Source organism: Microtus oregoni, unplaced genomic scaffold (genome assembly GCF_018167655.1).
Source record: "Microtus oregoni isolate MIOR12 unplaced genomic scaffold, Mior012 000030F_ref0000283, whole genome shotgun sequence".
NCBI classification, from domain to species: Eukaryota; Metazoa; Chordata; class Mammalia; order Rodentia; family Cricetidae; genus Microtus; species Microtus oregoni.
Window position 1 is genome coordinate 15,563,992 of NW_024543089.1, and position 19,260 is coordinate 15,583,251.

Sequence of the window (19,260 nt, forward strand, 5' to 3'; positions counted from 1 at the left end):
ATAAAGATGAAATATTTGAACAAGCTGTAAATTTCCATTCAATTAATTGACATTACCAAAATTCATTGAATTGAGACATATCAAAATATCTTCCTGCTTCCGGTATTCAATTTTTATAGTGATCTGTCCCTATCCATCAGTCGAAAGAACTGCGAGCCTAGACTTAATGGTCCATATTCTTCAATGTGAGATGATAATGCCAATTAGTATTAATAAGATGCTCAAACACTTCCAGGGCTCTGCAGAGTTCCTGAGCTTGACTTGTAATCCATTACTTTTGCCTGTGTCATACAACCTGGGAATACAGATGATGGATTCAACTCAATCAAATGCCACTTTCCATGTCAACAAGTCATTTAGAAGGTAGAATGATATTCCACTGAAGAGGAAGAGATCCTGGGACAATTAGGCCCTCTGATGGATTAGTGCAATGTAAATTAGTATTCTAATGGCTAATCGTTGAAAAGTGCACATTGTATCATTTTCAATTGCGCTTAAATTTTAGGCCCTTCTCTTGTCGATGGCTTATATCTGTATTATATTTGGTTCCACAGGAGATTTAGTTTGTTCTCAAATTATCTTTCAAGTATATGAAAATGCCTAGTGTTGTGTAGTAAAATAACTTTGAGAAGAGGGCAACAACATTTTTAAATTATATTGCTGATATGCTGGCAAACATTGCTCCTTTTAGACAGCATTTAATAGCATGGTAATGTTTATGTAAAGTGGGCTTATAGTGTCACACTTGAATCTAATAAAGTGGACATCCATCATGTCGCAATAAAGAGAAGAGCTTCTAATTAAAGTAGGACATCATTTGCTGGATTAAAGTCATTTAGCGTAATTGAAAAGTGTTAATACCCCATTTTATCCTCTTCCACTGGCATTACTTCAAGGGTAAAAATATTTTAAGGTGAAAATGTGTCTTGTGCCTTTCATTGAATGTTATTACCTTCAGATTTCAACTTATTGAAATTGTTTAATTACAAACCTGGAAAATTAATTACTATATTGCAAACAGATCCCAGAGGGTTCTAATGTTCTTTTTTGTAAGTAAATACAACATAAAAATTGATATGCCATTATTTATAATGCAGCTAGAAACATACCTCAGTATGATTTATTGTAGCCACATGTTTTTCTTAATTGAACAACAGTAAAGCATCATAGGTCATCCAAATTAATGATCCTGTTCTCATGGACGAACTTTGAGTTCTCGTGTTTGAGCTGTCTGAGGTGTGTGTCAGGCTTTAATGGAGAGGGCAGCAAACAGTTTTTAGAAGAAAGTAACACTATGAAGGTCATAGGAGATTCATGTGGCACTTTCAGAGCCATGCCATAGTCTCTATTATTTTAAACAAGTTACTTCACCTTGCTTAAATTGTCTCTTTTTTTCATAGTTCTTTTGGAATCTACTATAGCTTACAATGGAAAACTTTTCACAAAAACAGAAGCCACCCTTAGTCAGTGTGCATTAGCACTTGTCCTGACATATTCAAATTGGTCAACAACAATGGTATTTGGCATTGCTTGTCATTGTCCAGCTTATAAACTACATCCCTACTTATCATTACAGTCAACATCCTTACGGTGTCTTGGAACTCGGGCATCAGAATAGTATTTCGTATGTTTATTTTAATTGTGAGCACTAGATTTCAAAGATGAAATATTTAACTAGGAAACATTAGGGTGTAAATAGTTGATATATAGTAATGTTAATGACCCTGATAAGGTCAATATCTTTCAGATCTGTGTGCTGAAAAACGATACAGTGGACTATAAAACTGTAAGAATGATGTCCAAATCCAAATTTAAATTTAAAAAGTACTGAATTTTAAGAAGCACAGACGATTGTTCCTCCAGCTACATCATGCTGACTTTCCAGTAAAACTCACTGTGGTACACACAATAATTTCAATACTATGTGTTTTTAAGTCTCTAAGTTCTAGTTTTCCAACCGTATGCCAACAGTGTTGTAGTTGTTGTTAATGTGACTTTCCTTGCGGAGAGAGAAGCACTGAAGAGTCTGTGTTTCGTCTTATTTTTTTTTCTTCCCCACAGAACCTGCTTTTCCCAAACCAACCTCAGCAACCCACTAGCCGGAGTTCAGTGTCCCCCTCTGGAGACCTCACCATCACCAACATCCAGCGTTCAGATGCAGGATACTACATCTGTCAGGCCTTAACAGTGGCAGGAAGCATCTTAGCTAAAGCGCAGTTGGAGGTTACCGATGGTGAGATTTATCACGAGTTTTCTCATGAGTATAATGTTTATATTTAGATATACACATCAGGCTTGGAGACTCTTGAGTTGTTGAATCATTTGTATCGGTGTCTGCAGAATATCTTTGCCTTAGCAAGTATATATCATTTACATAAGTAAAGTAATAATTGTTAATAGTTTTTAATTCTCTCTGATTTTATACCACCCATCCCCCACAAAAAAGAGAATCTTAAAGACAGCTATTTAGAGCATTAAAATTTGCAGTGGTACATTATTTTAAACAAGTAATGTGACTCATTGTGTTTACAAATGTCATCTGGATGTTTTAATTGAATGTTTTCCTGAATGGTTGCTTCTAATAGCTATTAATGCTTTTATTTGACTGAAATATAGGAAATATCATCTTTAAATTTATCAGTAAACAGAAATGAGATTTTAGTTAGCTAATCATATTATATGCTTCCAACTTTAATTATACACTCACTAACTTAAATTAATTAATAACATTCTGAAATAGTAATGAATGCTAAAATTATTATTTTTATACTTGCACATTTATACTTTGAGTTTTAATTTCTACTAAAAGTTGAAAAGGATCTGAGTTTTTCACCAATCGTTTATTTATTGCACTTGATAGCTTGGCGGATTTAGATAATGTGTCAGCTGTGAACATGAATTTTTCCCAATCATTGACGTCTTAAATTAAAAATTATTCATTTTTGTTATATTTTTATGAGATTTTGCCTTATTTTTGGCTTTTTTTTTTCTTCTTTAGGGTAGTTTCTGAGATACCGGGTTCTTGATCTGCATACTCTAAGATTTTCTTTCTGTTATTCTGGTGAAAGTCATTGTGCTTTCCTATACTCCAAATACACATGCAGTTTAAAAGCCATTTAAATTAATAGAAAGACAATATCTTTTAATATCTATCTATGGCAAGGCTCAATTTAGCACTGTACCAGAAATGGTGCATGGCTGGGCAGCACAGACAGACACTGTCTAGAGAGAGGCTGAGGCTGTGGGCTGTACCTGCTGGAGCTGTACATGAACTTGTTGCCCTAGAATTGAGGAAGAAGCCCAGTTCAAGGGTAACTCTGATGAGCAAGGCTTCTCTAGAGGGCAAGATCTTTGATCCTCTGGGCTACCATATTTTTTTTTATCAGAATAAAAGATAATGGCTTTAAAATTTCTCATGTTTTGTACCACAAAAAATGTCTAGACATATGTTTGAAAAATAAGACATTTGGACCAAAGTATTTAATATATTCTTGTTTTAAATATATAAAATATATTTATATCCTTACATATGATTAATTTGAAGTAAGTTCACTTCTTTGATTCTCCAATGTTTTTACTCCAAATTAAAAAATTTGTAATGACCACTCTATGGGTAAAGCCAATAGCATGTAAAAAGCCCAGAGAAATAAAATACATTTTCCACTTTATGTTGACAATAAATGTCACACTGTGGCCTTATCTGAATGTTTTACTAAGGATTTATAATGTGTAGTTAAAGAAGACCACAGAGTTCTTCACAGATCAGTGAAAATCCTAAATGTTCATTTAACCTTTGACTTCGGTGTCATGGAAAGCTGTGGTCATCTTCCAGATATAACATCCCTGCCACTGAAATTCCTTCTAGCCGGGAGATTTTCAATTACCTTATTGATTGGAGTCATTCAAAAGGCAATAAGCTACTTATTTAGGTGTGCCACAAAGACGGGGATTCTAATTAGTTGACCTTTAGTTGTGTCTGATGATGTCAGAAATAGGACAATAAAAGCAGGTTATAAGAAATTACTGTGAATTTGACATCGCGATTTAACCTGGAACAGATAGGCCACGGCATTTAAAATTTGATAAACACATTTTACTTGGGTAATGAAGACACATTTTCTCCCTTGATTATATAATTATTTATAATGCTTTATGACTTGAATTTAACTTGAAAACCTGTAAGCCTTTCCATTAAGCTTCCATTTGTCCAGTTATTTTCAGATCTGCTACAATTACTATAATGCTATGCATCCTTATTCAATTAAATTATTTTATTTACTCCTAAATATAAGAAAAACAGATAAAACAAGAGGTTGTAATTTGGGTTTGTTACAAGTAAATCATTGTGGTCTGTTTTTTTGTAGGTTTTAAGTAATTGGAATCATAGGTACATGTTGCTCCGAAGTCAGAGCATCCATCCTTACATATAGGGACCTATGGCCTGATTTCAGTTCAATTACAACTGTTTGGTCCTTATCAAGTATTTGCATATATTATGCATTTAATATGATTTCATTAAGATACACTGTGTGCTTGTTCATACATTGCGTATATATATATATATATATATATATATATATATATATATATATGTATTTATCCATCTAGGTAAACATGCATGGTTACATGTACAATATAGAAAAAGAAAGTATACAAACTTATAACAAACAAAAATATGTGTTGTCTATCCTACTATAGATATTTCCTTTCTAAAAGTTATTATTATTATTATTATTATTATTATTATTATTATTTTGGTTTTTCGAGACAGGGTTTCTCTGTGGCTTTGGAGCCTGTCCTGGAACTCGCTCTGTAGACCAGGCTGGTCTCGAACTCACAGAGATCCGCCTGCCTCTGCCTCCCAAGTGCTGGGATTAAAGGCGTGCGCCACCATCGCCCGGCAAAAGTTATTATTTTTAATTGAGCATATCATACTGATTTTGTGATAATCTGGTGAATTCTTAAAGAAACATAATATTCAACTAATTTTGTTTTTCTACCATGTCAGACATTAAATTTTATATCATTTGAAATATTTCTTAAAAAATGAATATTATTTTATAAGACGATGTTTCATAAACAAGGAAACACACTGTGCTAGAACTCTGTGACATTATGCTGAATGTAAATACTCATTGTGTGAATTTAGTCATGCCATACATTCTAGCTGACTAATTTCTTCTTCTTATCTGTATGTATCTACTCAGTGAACTCATTCAAATGACATGACTATAGTTTAAAGACCGAATGGCATGATTTTGCATATAAATTACTTAAGTTTTAATGTTTTTCTTGCACAAAACACATCAGTCTATGTAAATATAGCATTCAACAGCTGCTATGAATACTAATTTATATAATGCACATGTATTTATAACAAAAAGAAAAATGATTAGTCTTACATTCAATATGTCACATAATTTTTAAAAAGTATGTCTATGAACAATAAATGAACAATTTACGATTAACAGCTAGAACCTACCTATATTTTTACTTTAATTTCATTGTGACTAAGCTCTTCAATACAATTTAATCTTCCTAAAATGTCAAAATTTATCCTCAAATCATTTTAATTATAATGAATGCACAGTAAGTTAAGACAATAGTATGGTCTTTATGCAATATATGTAGATATGTATCCAATGTATATGGTTGGAAAATATAGATATTGAAAAGACTATGTACATTATAAACAATTGTAACATGCTTTAGGTGTTGACTATTGCCATTCAATGTCAATATATCATGACTGCCGAGTGTCATAGAAGTCTAAATTTCCTGAATATGTGTTTACCTTTTAGTTTTGACAGATAGACCTCCACCAATAATCCTGCAAGGACCAATAAACCAAACACTTGCAGTAGATGGTACAGCTTTACTGAAATGTAAAGCCACTGGAGACCCTCTTCCTGTCATTAGCTGGCTAAAGGAGGGCTTCACTTTTCTGGGTAGAGATCCAAGAGCAACGATCCAGGAACAAGGAACACTGCAAATTAAGAATTTACGGGTATGTAGGATTTGGCTTGTAATTGTCTCTTCATCTTATCAACAGCCTTGCTCTAAAGAAGACTTATACAGTGTACTAAAACAAATTCTGATACCTCAGCATGATCACTGTACTTTTTATGATAGGTCTTGTTATTTTTGTCTTAGCTATGATTAATTGAAATTATAAGGAAGACTATCATGTCCTTTCATTATTTACAATTTCAAGTGTTCATCTATATGCATGTCCTCAGTGAAATTAAAGTTCTTGTGTATTACTTTAATTTTTGTTGTGTATGTATGTTTGAATACATGCATATGTTCATTTATGCACTTAGAAGTTAGAGGACAACCTCATTCTTTCTTCAAAATACTTTCACCAGGGCATTCCTTAAACAGAGAGTGTGGAGAATAGCCAAGGTTTCCCTTGGGACTTGAGCTCAATTAGAGCAGAGCCCAGAACCCCACTCTTCTCAACATTCTCAGTGTTGGAATCACAGAAACACAGCACAATTTCTAGATTTTTTAAGTGGGTTTGGGGATCCAACTCCTGCATTGATGCCTACAAAGCAAGCACCAAACAGCTCTCTTCCCAATATTGGGAACTTTTTTTACAGAAAGTTTTGGAGAGTAACAGAGAGCTAAAATCATTTGACAATAAGAGATGCTGCTAAAGTTACTCTCAAAATCAAGAAAGACTGTGAGGTTATGTGGGTAAACTGGCTCAACAAATGATTTCATGAAAGGAATAAAAGAATGAGACTGTGTTTATATAAGACATGTTTGGATAGTTGAACAGAGTCCCTAGTTTTTTTATTTTAGGTTGCTACAAATTTTCTCTTTATGCCTGTAGATGAGAACAAGTCACAGGTATTTTAACTGAATGTACATGAAAAACAATGACCGTGGCTCAAAACGAGACAAGTTGGATTTACATCAAAGATGATTGAACATAGTTTGTGATTCCGAATGTTGTATTAATTTTCTTCTAATTTTAAGAACATTTTAGGAAAAACTGTGGTTTAAAGCAAGACACAGTTATTTTCTCACAATTTCCGTTAAAAAATTAACTGAAAACAATGGCATGACTTAGCTAGGAAGAACAAGTGTTGCAGTGCTTGCTTACCTGCCCGTTAGGGTTAGGGGCTTGCCAGCAAATCAAGGCAAGATTGATTGACTTCCAGACAATGTGCTATGATTGTTGCTTACCTCAAGTTTCTTAGGATGGTTAGATTAACTATCCACCTTCTTTTGGGCATTTTCTGGTGATAGCCTCTAGACTCTTGCTCTGTGGGTTTCCCTAATATGTATGCTTATATGACTATGAGGATAGTCCACTTGAAAGCTGCCGAGGAAAGTGGGCATTTCAGTTTCATGGCATTAAATCTCAGATACAGTAGCTGAAACCTTCAAGTATGTTACTGATCAGAATCCACTCTCAAGGTATCATCTCCGCATTAGTGAGGTGAAGGATTACATAAGTGAAAACCTGGAGGCTTTTACTATAAGGGTTGCCTGTCTGCTCCCAGCACAGCTCAATCACTCAGCTATGTGTGATAGTCACCCATGCAACAACAGTTAGCAGACATGGTAGCAGAGCAATATTTTAAAATAATCACAGGCCTGGGTGGATGGAAGCCAAAAGTGAGATAGGAAAGGAGATACTATATAAAAATATTGGTAATTATTTAGTTCAAGAATGATTAGTAAAATGTGACACTTGGGCAGAAATGAAAAACCAAGACAAAGGGAAGTAAATTAATAAATAAATAAATAATATAACAGAGTCATCATCAGGCAAGATGACTCTGTGGGTGAAAACAGCTGCCACCATACCTGAAGACGAGAGTTCAGTCACTAAGACCCACGTAGATAAAGGGGAGAGAGAAGTGAAGCTTCAAGCTTCCTGTCACCTCCCAACAAAAGCCTTGACACACATATATCATATACATCAAATAGATAGATGATAGATACATACATTGATTCATCGATTATAGGCAGATAGCTAATAAATGGATAGTAGATAAATATATAATAAACAGATGATAGATAGATACACATACATACGTGCATGGATGCATACATTCATAAGTACATAAATACATAGATAGATACACATAGATGTATAGATGGGTGAATGATAAATAGATAGTATATAGATAGATGATAGATGGATAAGTAGGCAGGCAGATAGATAGATAGATAGATAATTGGACAGATAGATAGATGAAAGATAGACGGATAGAAGATAGATACTTAAATTGATGATAGATAGATGATACATAGATCATAATAGAGAGGTAATAAATAGGAGATAAATAGATAGATAGATAGATAGATAGATAGATAGATAGATAATAGATAGTAGATAATAGATAAAAGATAAATAAGTGGATAAAATGAAGAATACACAAATTTGCTGAATATTGAAAATTCATGTTCAGAAGCCAGGGCTAAAGGTAAAACGCTTTGATGTGTATTTTCTAGTGAAGATGATTCTTTTCATAGGATGCAATATATTTACAATTAAGCATATATATGGTAATTGATCAGTATACCATACATATATTTGCAAAACTTATAAACTTTAGTACATGTAAGTATGACCTTAACTTTATTTAAAAAAATAATTATAACTTCCTTAAAAATCTCTTTACCCTGCCCCCCCCCCACATGCATAGACAAATTTAAATCTAGGTTGCACATATGAAAGAAAACATGAAGGAATTGTCTGAGTCTGGCTTATTTTGCTTACCTCAATGATTTCCCTAATTTTGAAAAGACTGTCGTTTCTCCAATGTATGTTTTTGACACATTTATTTATGATTAGGTGTCTGTAACTGTGTAGGCAAAAAGTACTGCCAAGCTCTGTGAATGGAAAGTAAATTACACATGGACTCTTTTTTAAATATGATTTTTAAAAATTCTTTCTGAATTAGCTAACTTTCATTGAAAAAAATGAAGTTATTAAAAAATTCATAACAGTTCTCCTTGCATAAACATTTTAACCTCATTCTGAGATAAAGGAAGACTTGGGCCGTGAAGGTTAATGCTTTTTTACTGTTTTGTTGCATTAAAGCACGTGTTTGCATGGATAGTCAAGATCCCTAGGAATGTTAGAGAGAAGTAATTAAAGGTAGAGGCTTGACGATGTCAAGCAAGCTTTGACTCCTTGCACAGGTCTTTGAATAGTGTCTCTGAGAAGTCATCCCCAGGAGGCTTGTTTGTAGCTAACTGTCCAAGGAGAAAAGGGGTGACAGAGTGTGCTAACCTATTCATTTCTGCTAAAAGAAACTGGTCAAGGATGCAAGGATAAGGAGAGAAAGAAAGTGAAGCACTCTTGATCAGAAAACGTCCTATCAAAAGCACAAAGAAAGAACACGGTGATGGTGATCATAGCAACACAAAAGTGAGGTTCCAAAGCTATTTGGGCTTTGATCGGTGCCAAATTGAGCACATTGTTCTTTTTCTGTACAATGGATGCTGTTAAAGGAGGATTAAGACAGGCTTTACCACTTCACTGGTGTCGTCGAGAGGTTTCCTATAGGTCAGATCCTTTGTGTCTCATGATTTCTTTTTTCAATGCATAAGGCAAGAGAACAAAATAACATGATGGATGCTAAGTTCTCCTAGTCCAGCTAATTGGTATCTGAAACTGTATCTTTTGAGAAGTTGAATATTCCAATACTCATTAAAACCTACCTACCACAGCTAATGTCAGACTCGTATCTCCACACAATGACAAGGGGATGCAGTTAAGATACATTACCTACATACTCTTCTTTTTACACAGAATAACAAGTGCTACATTTTAGTTCAACAGCTATAATAAAATGCAAATTCTTTTACATGTTCACAGTCCATATTCAAATGAACATCCCATTAAAATCCAACTTCAGCTCATTATATTTAGCTTGTGAGTGATGCTTCTTAAATGCAAAGATTCCTAATGACTATAATGCACTTGCAGCCACATTGGAAAGAATGGCTTATTCTGCGATGGCTACTCCCATCCTCCCTGCAAGATAGAAGACAATTTTACAGAAATCATATAGAAAAGAGTGACAAGCTAGAGCAATTTCAAATGACAGTTAAATACATATGACATTAAAATCAATTAAATGACAACGTGAAAGTAACTTCATATACTAATGATTTATCTGAGAATCAATGACTCTTTGAGTTTTAGATTAATTTTAAACCTGAAGGTGTGATATTCTGTAATCTACTACATATCATAAACAGACTCATGCTCATCATGGAACTTAAATTCTGCATCTTTAGCCTGCTTTAAACTGTCCTTTGTCTTTTGCTCGCATCTATTATCCCTGCTCCACCAACCCATTGACAGTAAATGTTGGCACCGCAAGCTCCCAGACCCCAAACACCAGGAGGATCGTTGAGTTTTATGTTTTATTGATCTTCAGGAATTCTTTTGATAAGATTTTCTTTTCTCTCTTTGTCTTATTTTTACTTTTTTTTAAAAGACAGTTTTTGATCATGCTTTCAATAATTCTAAAAGTCCTTGGCCATTCTTCAATAAGAAACAAAGACATTTTAAATCATCAGTGAACTGGGAACTTTTACTCAGTATTTGATTCTTTTTTCTGATTATATTTATTTCAAAATGGCAAGGCTCCATGAAAATTTTCCCTTTATTTTTTTGTTTTGAGATTATACCACTTTGATATTTGGTACTGCATTTATGGCATTTCCTTATAAGTAGAGAATGCATTCCTTAAATAAAAGAAGATATTATATTACTACAAAAGATATTTGGCTTCTTAGAGGTGTGGATGTCTCATTATCTATTTAGTACTAGATACTTTTATCTATTACAATATATTTTCTCTGAAAAAGAAAAGCCAGCATTGCATTTACGAAGCATTGCATTCATCTAGAATTCTTCATGAATTCTAAGTAGGCTTATTAATATCTGGCACTGATACAAAAATCCCAAAGAACATGAAGTTAAAAGGCACACATTACAGTGGAGGCAGGAAAACATAATGAACTTTATCAGACAAATTATATTTAGTTTCATAAATATCATTTTGAAAAATATTTAATCTATGTTGTTACAAAAGGTTGTTTTAATGCCAAATGCATGCGCGCACGTACGCACGCACACACACACAAACACACACACACACACACACACACACACAATTCTTGTACATACACCTGTTTGACTCTCATGCCTGATCAAGACTGAGTGATTACAAGTTGATCACAATTGAATTCTTTCTTTCCATGTCTAGATTTCTGATACTGGCACTTATACTTGTGTGGCTACAAGTTCAAGTGGGGAGACTTCCTGGAGTGCCGTGCTGGATGTAACAGGTGAGTTCCTAATGAGAGTCAATTTAAATTGCAGTGCAATGCTGGATCAAGATTTTATATGCATTGGATGCAAATCTAACTTGTCACATTCAATGTCTTTTTTATTGATTGATTTTATTGAGCTATACATTTTTCTCTCCTCCCCTTCAACCCTCTCCCATGGTTCCCATGCTCCCAATTTACTCAGATCTTGTCTTTTTCTACTTCCCACAACGTCAGTTTTGTATTCGAACATTAGGTGGAACATAGCATGGCATCTGGGGAACTCCATGCATTTGTAACTCATGACCTTGTTGCTTGATTTCTTCTGAAATGCAAGTGATTACACTGATTATGCATGAAAAGGAAGACTATATTTATTAGCATGTTGGAAAACCAGCTAATAGTTTATAACTGTCTGATTTATGAAGATGAATTGCACACTGTCAAGTCAATTTCTTTAATGTTTCCTTCTCTCAAGCATTATAGTCTGCTTACAAAATCAGGAACGAAATTTACTCTGTCTGTCCTCTACAGAATCTGGAGCAACAATCAGTAAAAATTATGATATAAATGACCTGCCGGGGCCACCATCCAAACCACAGGTCACTGATGTTACTAAGAACAGTGTTACCTTATCCTGGCAACCAGGTACACCTGGAGTTCTTCCAGCAAGTGCATATATCATCGAGGCTTTCAGGTATGAGGCAATTCCTGTTTCATTTCTCCACTGGACTTCGGTCTTAGTTACTGTATGGTCAGTTTCACGTGAGCAAATCTGATACCTTATGTTAAGGACAAGTTCTTAAAGAATTTCCACTTATTTTTTATTTTATTCAAAAATAGATATGAGATTTTCATTTTTTGGTAGACAACATGATTAAAAATAAAATTCATTGCTTATTTCTATTTCTAAAATAAAGAGGTATTTTGTAACATAATTGCTCCATCCTTTTCTCCTGACCATTATGTATACATGCAATAACACATCCCCTTTTGCCTATACTCTATATTTTCTTATCTTTTATCTTTTTACTCTCCCAGATACCTTCTAATATTTTAATTTTCTTCATATATATGTATATATAAATATGTATACATTTATATTTATATTTGTATACACATCGCACACATTAGAGGATAGGTACCATATTTGAGAGAGAAATTGCATGTATTTTTCTCAGTTTAAGCCACCTTGCTTAATAATATACTTTCCAGATCCATTCATTTTTCTGGTGATTTCAGAATTTCATTTTTCTTTAAAGCTATGTATCACTATAGGACACTAGACCTAAACAGAACACACCATAACTAGACATATGTACTTATTAAAGTTATGGACATGTATTGTCACACCAGGATTGGGAATATTAGTAATTAGATCACAAATGTAAAATAATTCCAATATTTTTATATTGTGTTCTTGAATAAATCTATTGGTTATTTCTGCAAGAAATCTGAAAACCAAAGTTAAGATATCAATTCCATGTGTTTTTAGTTTTTGAGTGATGAAAAGACATTTCAGTGTGTTTTGTGACAGAGTTGTCCTGGCTACAGGTATTGTTAATAAATCACTGCATTATTTTATTTATTCTAAACTTGATAAAGTAAAAATGGAAAAAAAATATTCATGCTGTATTTTTACATTCCATTTTACTATGCTTTTGTTTGACGTTACACAGTCTGAAAGAAAGCCACAGTCCTTCCTCAGCATCAGGCAAATGATTCCTTTTCGTGTTAATCTTTTCTGTTCAATTTTAAAGTTAATGACACATATTTTCAAATTGTAATTTTCATTTATTTTGTTTGATGCTTAAGGATTTTTTGATGCTAAAATGACATAAAAATCACATTTTTCTTATTAAATTTATCAAAATTGCATTTGACCTTAGGCATAGTGTTCTAAAATGGCATCCATTGGAGCTAATTGTAAAAGGGTCCATACACAGAATCTGATACTTCATCATTTAGAGATGAGAGATCACAATACTGTGTAATGTACATTTTATTAAAGATGTAACCAAGGGAAAAATATTCACTACATGCGTCCTTTCTTCTTTTACAGATATGTAGTTTTAGAAGGCTCTATTATAAAATTTCATGTGGAATTGATGCAAAAGAAAACAGATCTTGTTACAGGAAAATGTATTGGCATATATTACTCTGTAGCCCATTTATTCTTTCTGCAGGTTAATTCTTTGCAAGGTATATACATACGCATTTACGAGGACCATATTTATTGTATAACCTTGAAGTTGTGATTTTGGCCTTTGTTCCTTTTACAGGTATTCATTTAGTGGGCTGCTGTGCATTTAGCTAAGGGCTGTCACATCTTCTGGACTGAGTTTAATTTTGTTGTGCATGGCACTCTGTTAAGTGGGCTCGGCTTTGTGGTTGAATAAAATGAATCCATCCAAATGTTTCATTACTGGGCTGGACAATTCAAGTGTTATGTATGTGTGTGTTTAATTTTCAGCCATTGACCTTTGTCATTGACACTCAGCTCCATTTTGATATAGTTTTTTGACTAGTCGTTAAATCCATTTCTGTTCCATTTTCAGCCAGTCGGTGAGCAATAGCTGGCAAACGGTGGCCAACCATGTTAAGACAACTCTCTATACTGTGAGAGGACTGAGGCCTAATACAATCTACTTGTTCATGGTCAGAGCAATCAACCCTCAAGGTCTCAGTGACCCAAGTCCTATGTCGGATCCGGTACGCACGCAAGGTAATTTCAGTAACTGTCTCAAATAATGGCTTTGGGATGGTACATCAACTTAAAACAATGGAAATTGCATGAGCAAAGAGCATGTGTGCACACTAATTGTAATGGATTCTCTGGGGGATTGTTTTTGCAAGGAAATATTCCCATATAACTTTGCTATGAGGTATTCTTTCAGAACTCTCAGGGTCTATATAGGTGAAACAAACAAATAGTTGGAGCTATGTGCAGTCCCTGATTGAAGAAGAAAGAGTTTCTTCTTCTCTATTCTACAATAGAAAAAGTAATAAACCCTTTAAAAATAGATACCTAAACATGGGTGCCAGAATTTCTTTTTCTGGTTCTGGTTTCTGCTTTTTGTTTGTTTGTTTGTTTTTGTTGTTTTGATTTTTTTTAGGAAAATGGGTTTCGCAGTGGGTTTTGAGTAGGAATATCAAAGACTGTAAATCTGTCCAACATATATTATCAGGCTTCTAGTCCAAAGAAAGGAGACACTCAGGGTCCCGAGTTAGGTTAGCATGTTTAGTGGGGTATGGTGCCAATGTTTAACAGCTATCCCATATTGTTATTCTGATGAGTAATTTCAAGGAGATATTTATTTCAGAAAAGAATAAATAAACCTTTCCTCTTGGCACAGGTGATTTTCCTGACAAACATACGACCACATCTCCTAGAATATTAAAATGATTAGTTTCAAAATGGAAGTTTTCTTCTCCTCCCTTTTTGTAATCTGTTCATTGCTGCTGAGAAGTCACTAAAGTGCGGGTATAATACGGAATACTGCATTATCCTTTCCTGTCTTACTAGTAAGAGAATAAGTTAGTACAATAGAAAATGGGGCCTCTATTGTTTGTTACAGCCTACTCCCCACAGGGTTCTTGAGAGGGTTAATTATTTCTTATTTGTAAGAGCTTTTGAACAAGATATAATTCAAAGTAGTATTTTTATGCTATGAAAAGCACCATGCAGCCATAAAATATTATTATAATTACAATGTAGTTCAGGGGTAGTGACTAGCATGCCATTATCACAGAGAAGGGTGCGGTAAAGGAATGAAGTCAAATAAAGTCACCACGTGATGGTAACGTGGCTGACATGATGACAGTTGAGGGAGGAGGGGATGCTACTTTGCTTTTGTTCTCTCCGCCATAGTGTGCTTAATTTTCCATGAGGATGAAGGGTATGTAGGTAAAGAAACTGTCTCCAGAGAGAGAAAAAGCACAACAAAGACTTTGAAGACCTGAAAGTCGTTACATTTTACCTCATCCCTACGCAACCGCTTTTAATGTGTCTGGGTTGAATGAGTAAATTAAATGACTGTGAAATGGAAGAGATGTGCGATTTCTTTAATTCAAGAAATTTTAGAATGTCTATGAGCTCTACCTATGTGGCTAGCGGTCATTGTGTGTGCAGCTGCAGTTTTGAGGTAGAGAAAGAAGACAGTGGAGCCTCTGGTGTGACGTGACAGAGGGCAGCACACCCTCATGATCTTCAGTAGCTGTGCCAGTCACTAAATCTTGACTCAGAATAAAACTCTCCATGAAAAGGTCAACAAAGATTAATTAAGTTTTTTTGTGATCTGGCATGTTACAGCCGAGAAACTTCAAAGAGCTGTAGACCTATATTCTCTTAACAGACACTTAATAGGAAAAGCCATGTTTTGTGACGGAATGTCAGATTTATTTTTGATGTCACACATTCAGCTGTTTGGCAATCGGTAAAGCATTTTTTTTCAAAGCACATGTTGGCTTTTGAGGTCTGAGTTTTCAAAGGCTTTAATGACCATGTACTTTGAAAGTTGTTTACTTCATTAAACCTCTTAAATACTTTTAGGTAAATATCACAGTAGACCATACATATATCAACAAAGGTTAATAGTATTCATATAAAGGAACATACTGTTCTAAATCAATTCGTGTTTTACTTTGTTGTTTCCACTGAAGATGAAAAAGTGGAAATTAAAGAAAGAGACATTATGTGGTTCCTAACTATTTATGTCTCAGTTTAAGTTAGCACACTCAAGTTATGCTTCAAAACTTTTGCGAGAGCATTGCATTACAATCTGAGGAAAAGGTAGAAGAAGTTAAGAAAATAAAATCATTTAGAATTGGAAATCCTTTAAATCAAATAGCTTTAGGAAAAACTTTACCTTGACATTGAAGTGTGTTGGTGAAGGAGTCCTATTTGCATATGAGTAACTTTTAATGTTTGAGATCAAATTGATGCGTTTGAATGCATGTAATTTTTAATTGTTTTTATGAAGACCTTGGGATGTATTTTTATGACTGTATGGAGTAATAGAATACTTTTTAAGCAAACTAGGGATAAGAAAATGCTGATGAAGGTTGACCATGTGTCATTCTAGGAGCATTATTTATTTATGCTTTCCCTTTTGCTCCTACAAAGCAGCTATATGACCTGTTTTTAGACGAAGGAATTCTGGCCCAAACTGATTATTTTGGGAATTTTATACCACTATTATAAGTTTGTCAATATTGTGAAAGATTCAAATTTGCTTTGTTCTTATTTTCACTCTGTGCTCCTTTTTCTCTCTCAAGCTTTTTTATCAAACTGTGACTCAAATGGATACAGGTCAAGGAGTTGGAATACACAACCTCCTGATCAGGCTAAGAGAATTAAAAATAACTCTAATATTCAGTTTCAGATATGTCTTAAATATAACTTGAAAAATACTTCAGTGCTTTATCATCTCTACAGAAATGGTCATTCTGAACAAGTTATTAGGACATAGACTCCAGTCTAACTTCTAATCTTGTGATTTCCCAAAACACTACATCCATGTGGGAAGGCAGAGTTACAAAGACTCTTTTATAAAAAAAAAATGATAAAGATGATAATAAATATTGTATACCATCATGGAACACACATATTCATACATCCACTTATTTTTATATACATGTGTTTATATTTGTATTCCAAACTGATTTATGTCACGAGGAATTTTTTTCCATCTGGCAGTTAGTCTTAAATTGGATTATGTCAAATGCACTAGAATTTAATAATGAATTTTGAAATCAGGAGTGGTTTTATTTTCTAACTACAGATATAAGTCCACCAGCACAAGGAGTGGACCACAGACAAGTACAGAAAGAACTGGGAGATGTCATTGTTCGTCTACATACACCAGTTGTCCTGACACCTACAACCATTCAAGTCACATGGATGGTAAGTTTTCAGAGATTATATTAGTCTCTATATACAGCAACAAATTTATTTGGAATTTTCTTTTAAGAAAAAAAGTCAAATAAACCCAAAACTAAATTTAGGACATTCATCATTTGATATCAAAGTGTAATCAATGGAAACAAAGAAAATATTTAATAGATGAAATTGTATGAAGAGTTATAAGTAAGAGAAAGGTGTAATTAAAATAAGATCTTGGGGGGGTGGAGAGATGGCTCAGAGGTTAAGAGCACTGACTGCTTTTCCCAAGGTCCTGAGTTCAATTCCCAGCAACCATATGGTGGCTCACAACCATCTGTAATGAGATCTGGTGCCCTCTCTGGTGAGTAGGCATATATGCAGACAGAACACTGCATAATAAATAAAAAAATAAATCCTTTGTTTTTTTTTTAAATAAGATCTTCCCTGTCCTTACTTCTACAAACTTCACTGAGCTTCAATTAACATGCCAAAGTTGTAGAGTTCAGTAAATACTTTTGGCAGGATGAGTGCTCTGATATCATCATTAAATTCAAAGTCAGGAATGCTAAAATCATCACAGAATGAGACCTTGTAACAATTGTGATCATTCCCTTCTACACTCATCCTTACCCCTCTTCATCCAGTAAATGCAACATTGCTGTAGATTTATATATCCTGGAGTGTTGCTTTGTAGGGAATCACAGAAATCATTCATACAGCACATTGTTGTTGAGTTGCACTCATATTATAATAGGTATTATTTCTTTATTTCTTGAATTGTACCAATATAAAATATATTACATCTAACTTTTCCATATGACATTGTCATATTAATATTTTGTTTTATGCACAGTCCATATTCTCTTTTTATAGCTTACCTGGTAAACCTATGAAATGTTTCATTTTATTGGTTACTGTGAATAATGTTTCCATAACTCTTTGTGGATCATTTTTAATGCAGACATTTTCATTTAACTTTGGTATATTCCCGTGGTTTTTGACCAATGTGTTAATTTGACACTTAACATTCTGTTGAACTTGCTAAATATTTCCTAAGTGTTCTTATTTTATAGCTAGTAAATTCATAGAATACTGGTCTCTTCCAATGTTTTTTCAGTTTTTTTCCCTTCATCAACACTTAACATGCTCTTATTTTAGATTGTAACCATTCTAGTGGGTAGGCAGTGATGCATCACTATGAGTCCAACTTTCATTTCTTTAATTACTAGTAATGATATATTTAACTGTATCTGTTGTTAATATTTGGAAATAGCTGAAAAAGTTTTAAAAAACTAAACTGGATTTTTACCTCTTGACATTCAGATCATTGTAGAGAAACAACTCTGTCACACTTTACAGCAACTTTCTCAACCAATCAGCTTGAGATAAAAAATGCTTACTTTTATCAATTCCTTGGTAAATTATTTGAGATGTAAAGCACAGTAAAAAAATTATTTGGGTTTCCTCTCAATATTAATTACTTTGAACAAGTCTGGCTCCAAGGCAGTTTTTCAGTACAAAGCCTGTTCTAGACCTCAATGCCATTGAAGAGTCACAAATTTAGTTGAAAAAGGTAACAATGATATGTGACATAAAATGTTATACATGCCAAAAAAAGTTTCAGTCACATAGGTGTGCAAGTTTATTAAGCTCCAAAGAGTATTATTGCATTAGTTTATTATACATTTAGAATGGAAACTATTGAGGCATTGTATCTTAAAACAGGAGCCATTAAAATAATATTTAAATACTATTTAGTTAAGTAGCAATTTTTATAAAAGAACAACAATATAGACAGTTTTTATAGGTTACATAAATTACTGAACTCACAGTATTTTAGTTTCAGGTGTGCTAGGGTGTGAAGACAAGAATATTTTAGTTCCTGTTTAGTGTTAAGGCAATCCAAAGTGGCTCACAATGGCCTTTAGGTGCCAATCAAAAAAATTGTACATGATTTTTTTCCGGGAAAAATCCATTCACCTTCAAGATATACCAAAGATTTATGTTAATGTCAAATAATTAGCAATGGCAATTTGCTAAAACTGAACAGAGATATAGTGACAGTA

General features: G+C 33.8%; 1 protein-coding gene across 12 annotated transcripts in view; it reads left to right on the forward strand.

Moving 5' to 3' along the window:
- Window positions 1-19,260, forward strand: part of Robo2 (roundabout guidance receptor 2) — a 1,518,906-nt gene that overhangs the window by 1,421,057 nt on the left and 78,589 nt on the right. For all 12 annotated transcript variants that reach the window (XM_041678470.1, XM_041678467.1, XM_041678468.1 and 9 more), the window contains 6 exons: window positions 2,062-2,233; window positions 5,802-6,007; window positions 11,247-11,328; window positions 11,845-12,007; window positions 13,869-14,035; window positions 17,094-17,215. In XM_041678470.1, coding sequence (XP_041534404.1) covers window positions 2,062-2,233; window positions 5,802-6,007; window positions 11,247-11,328; window positions 11,845-12,007; window positions 13,869-14,035; window positions 17,094-17,215 — 912 coding nt within the window. The remainder of the gene's footprint in view (window positions 1-2,061; window positions 2,234-5,801; window positions 6,008-11,246; window positions 11,329-11,844; window positions 12,008-13,868; window positions 14,036-17,093; window positions 17,216-19,260) is intronic.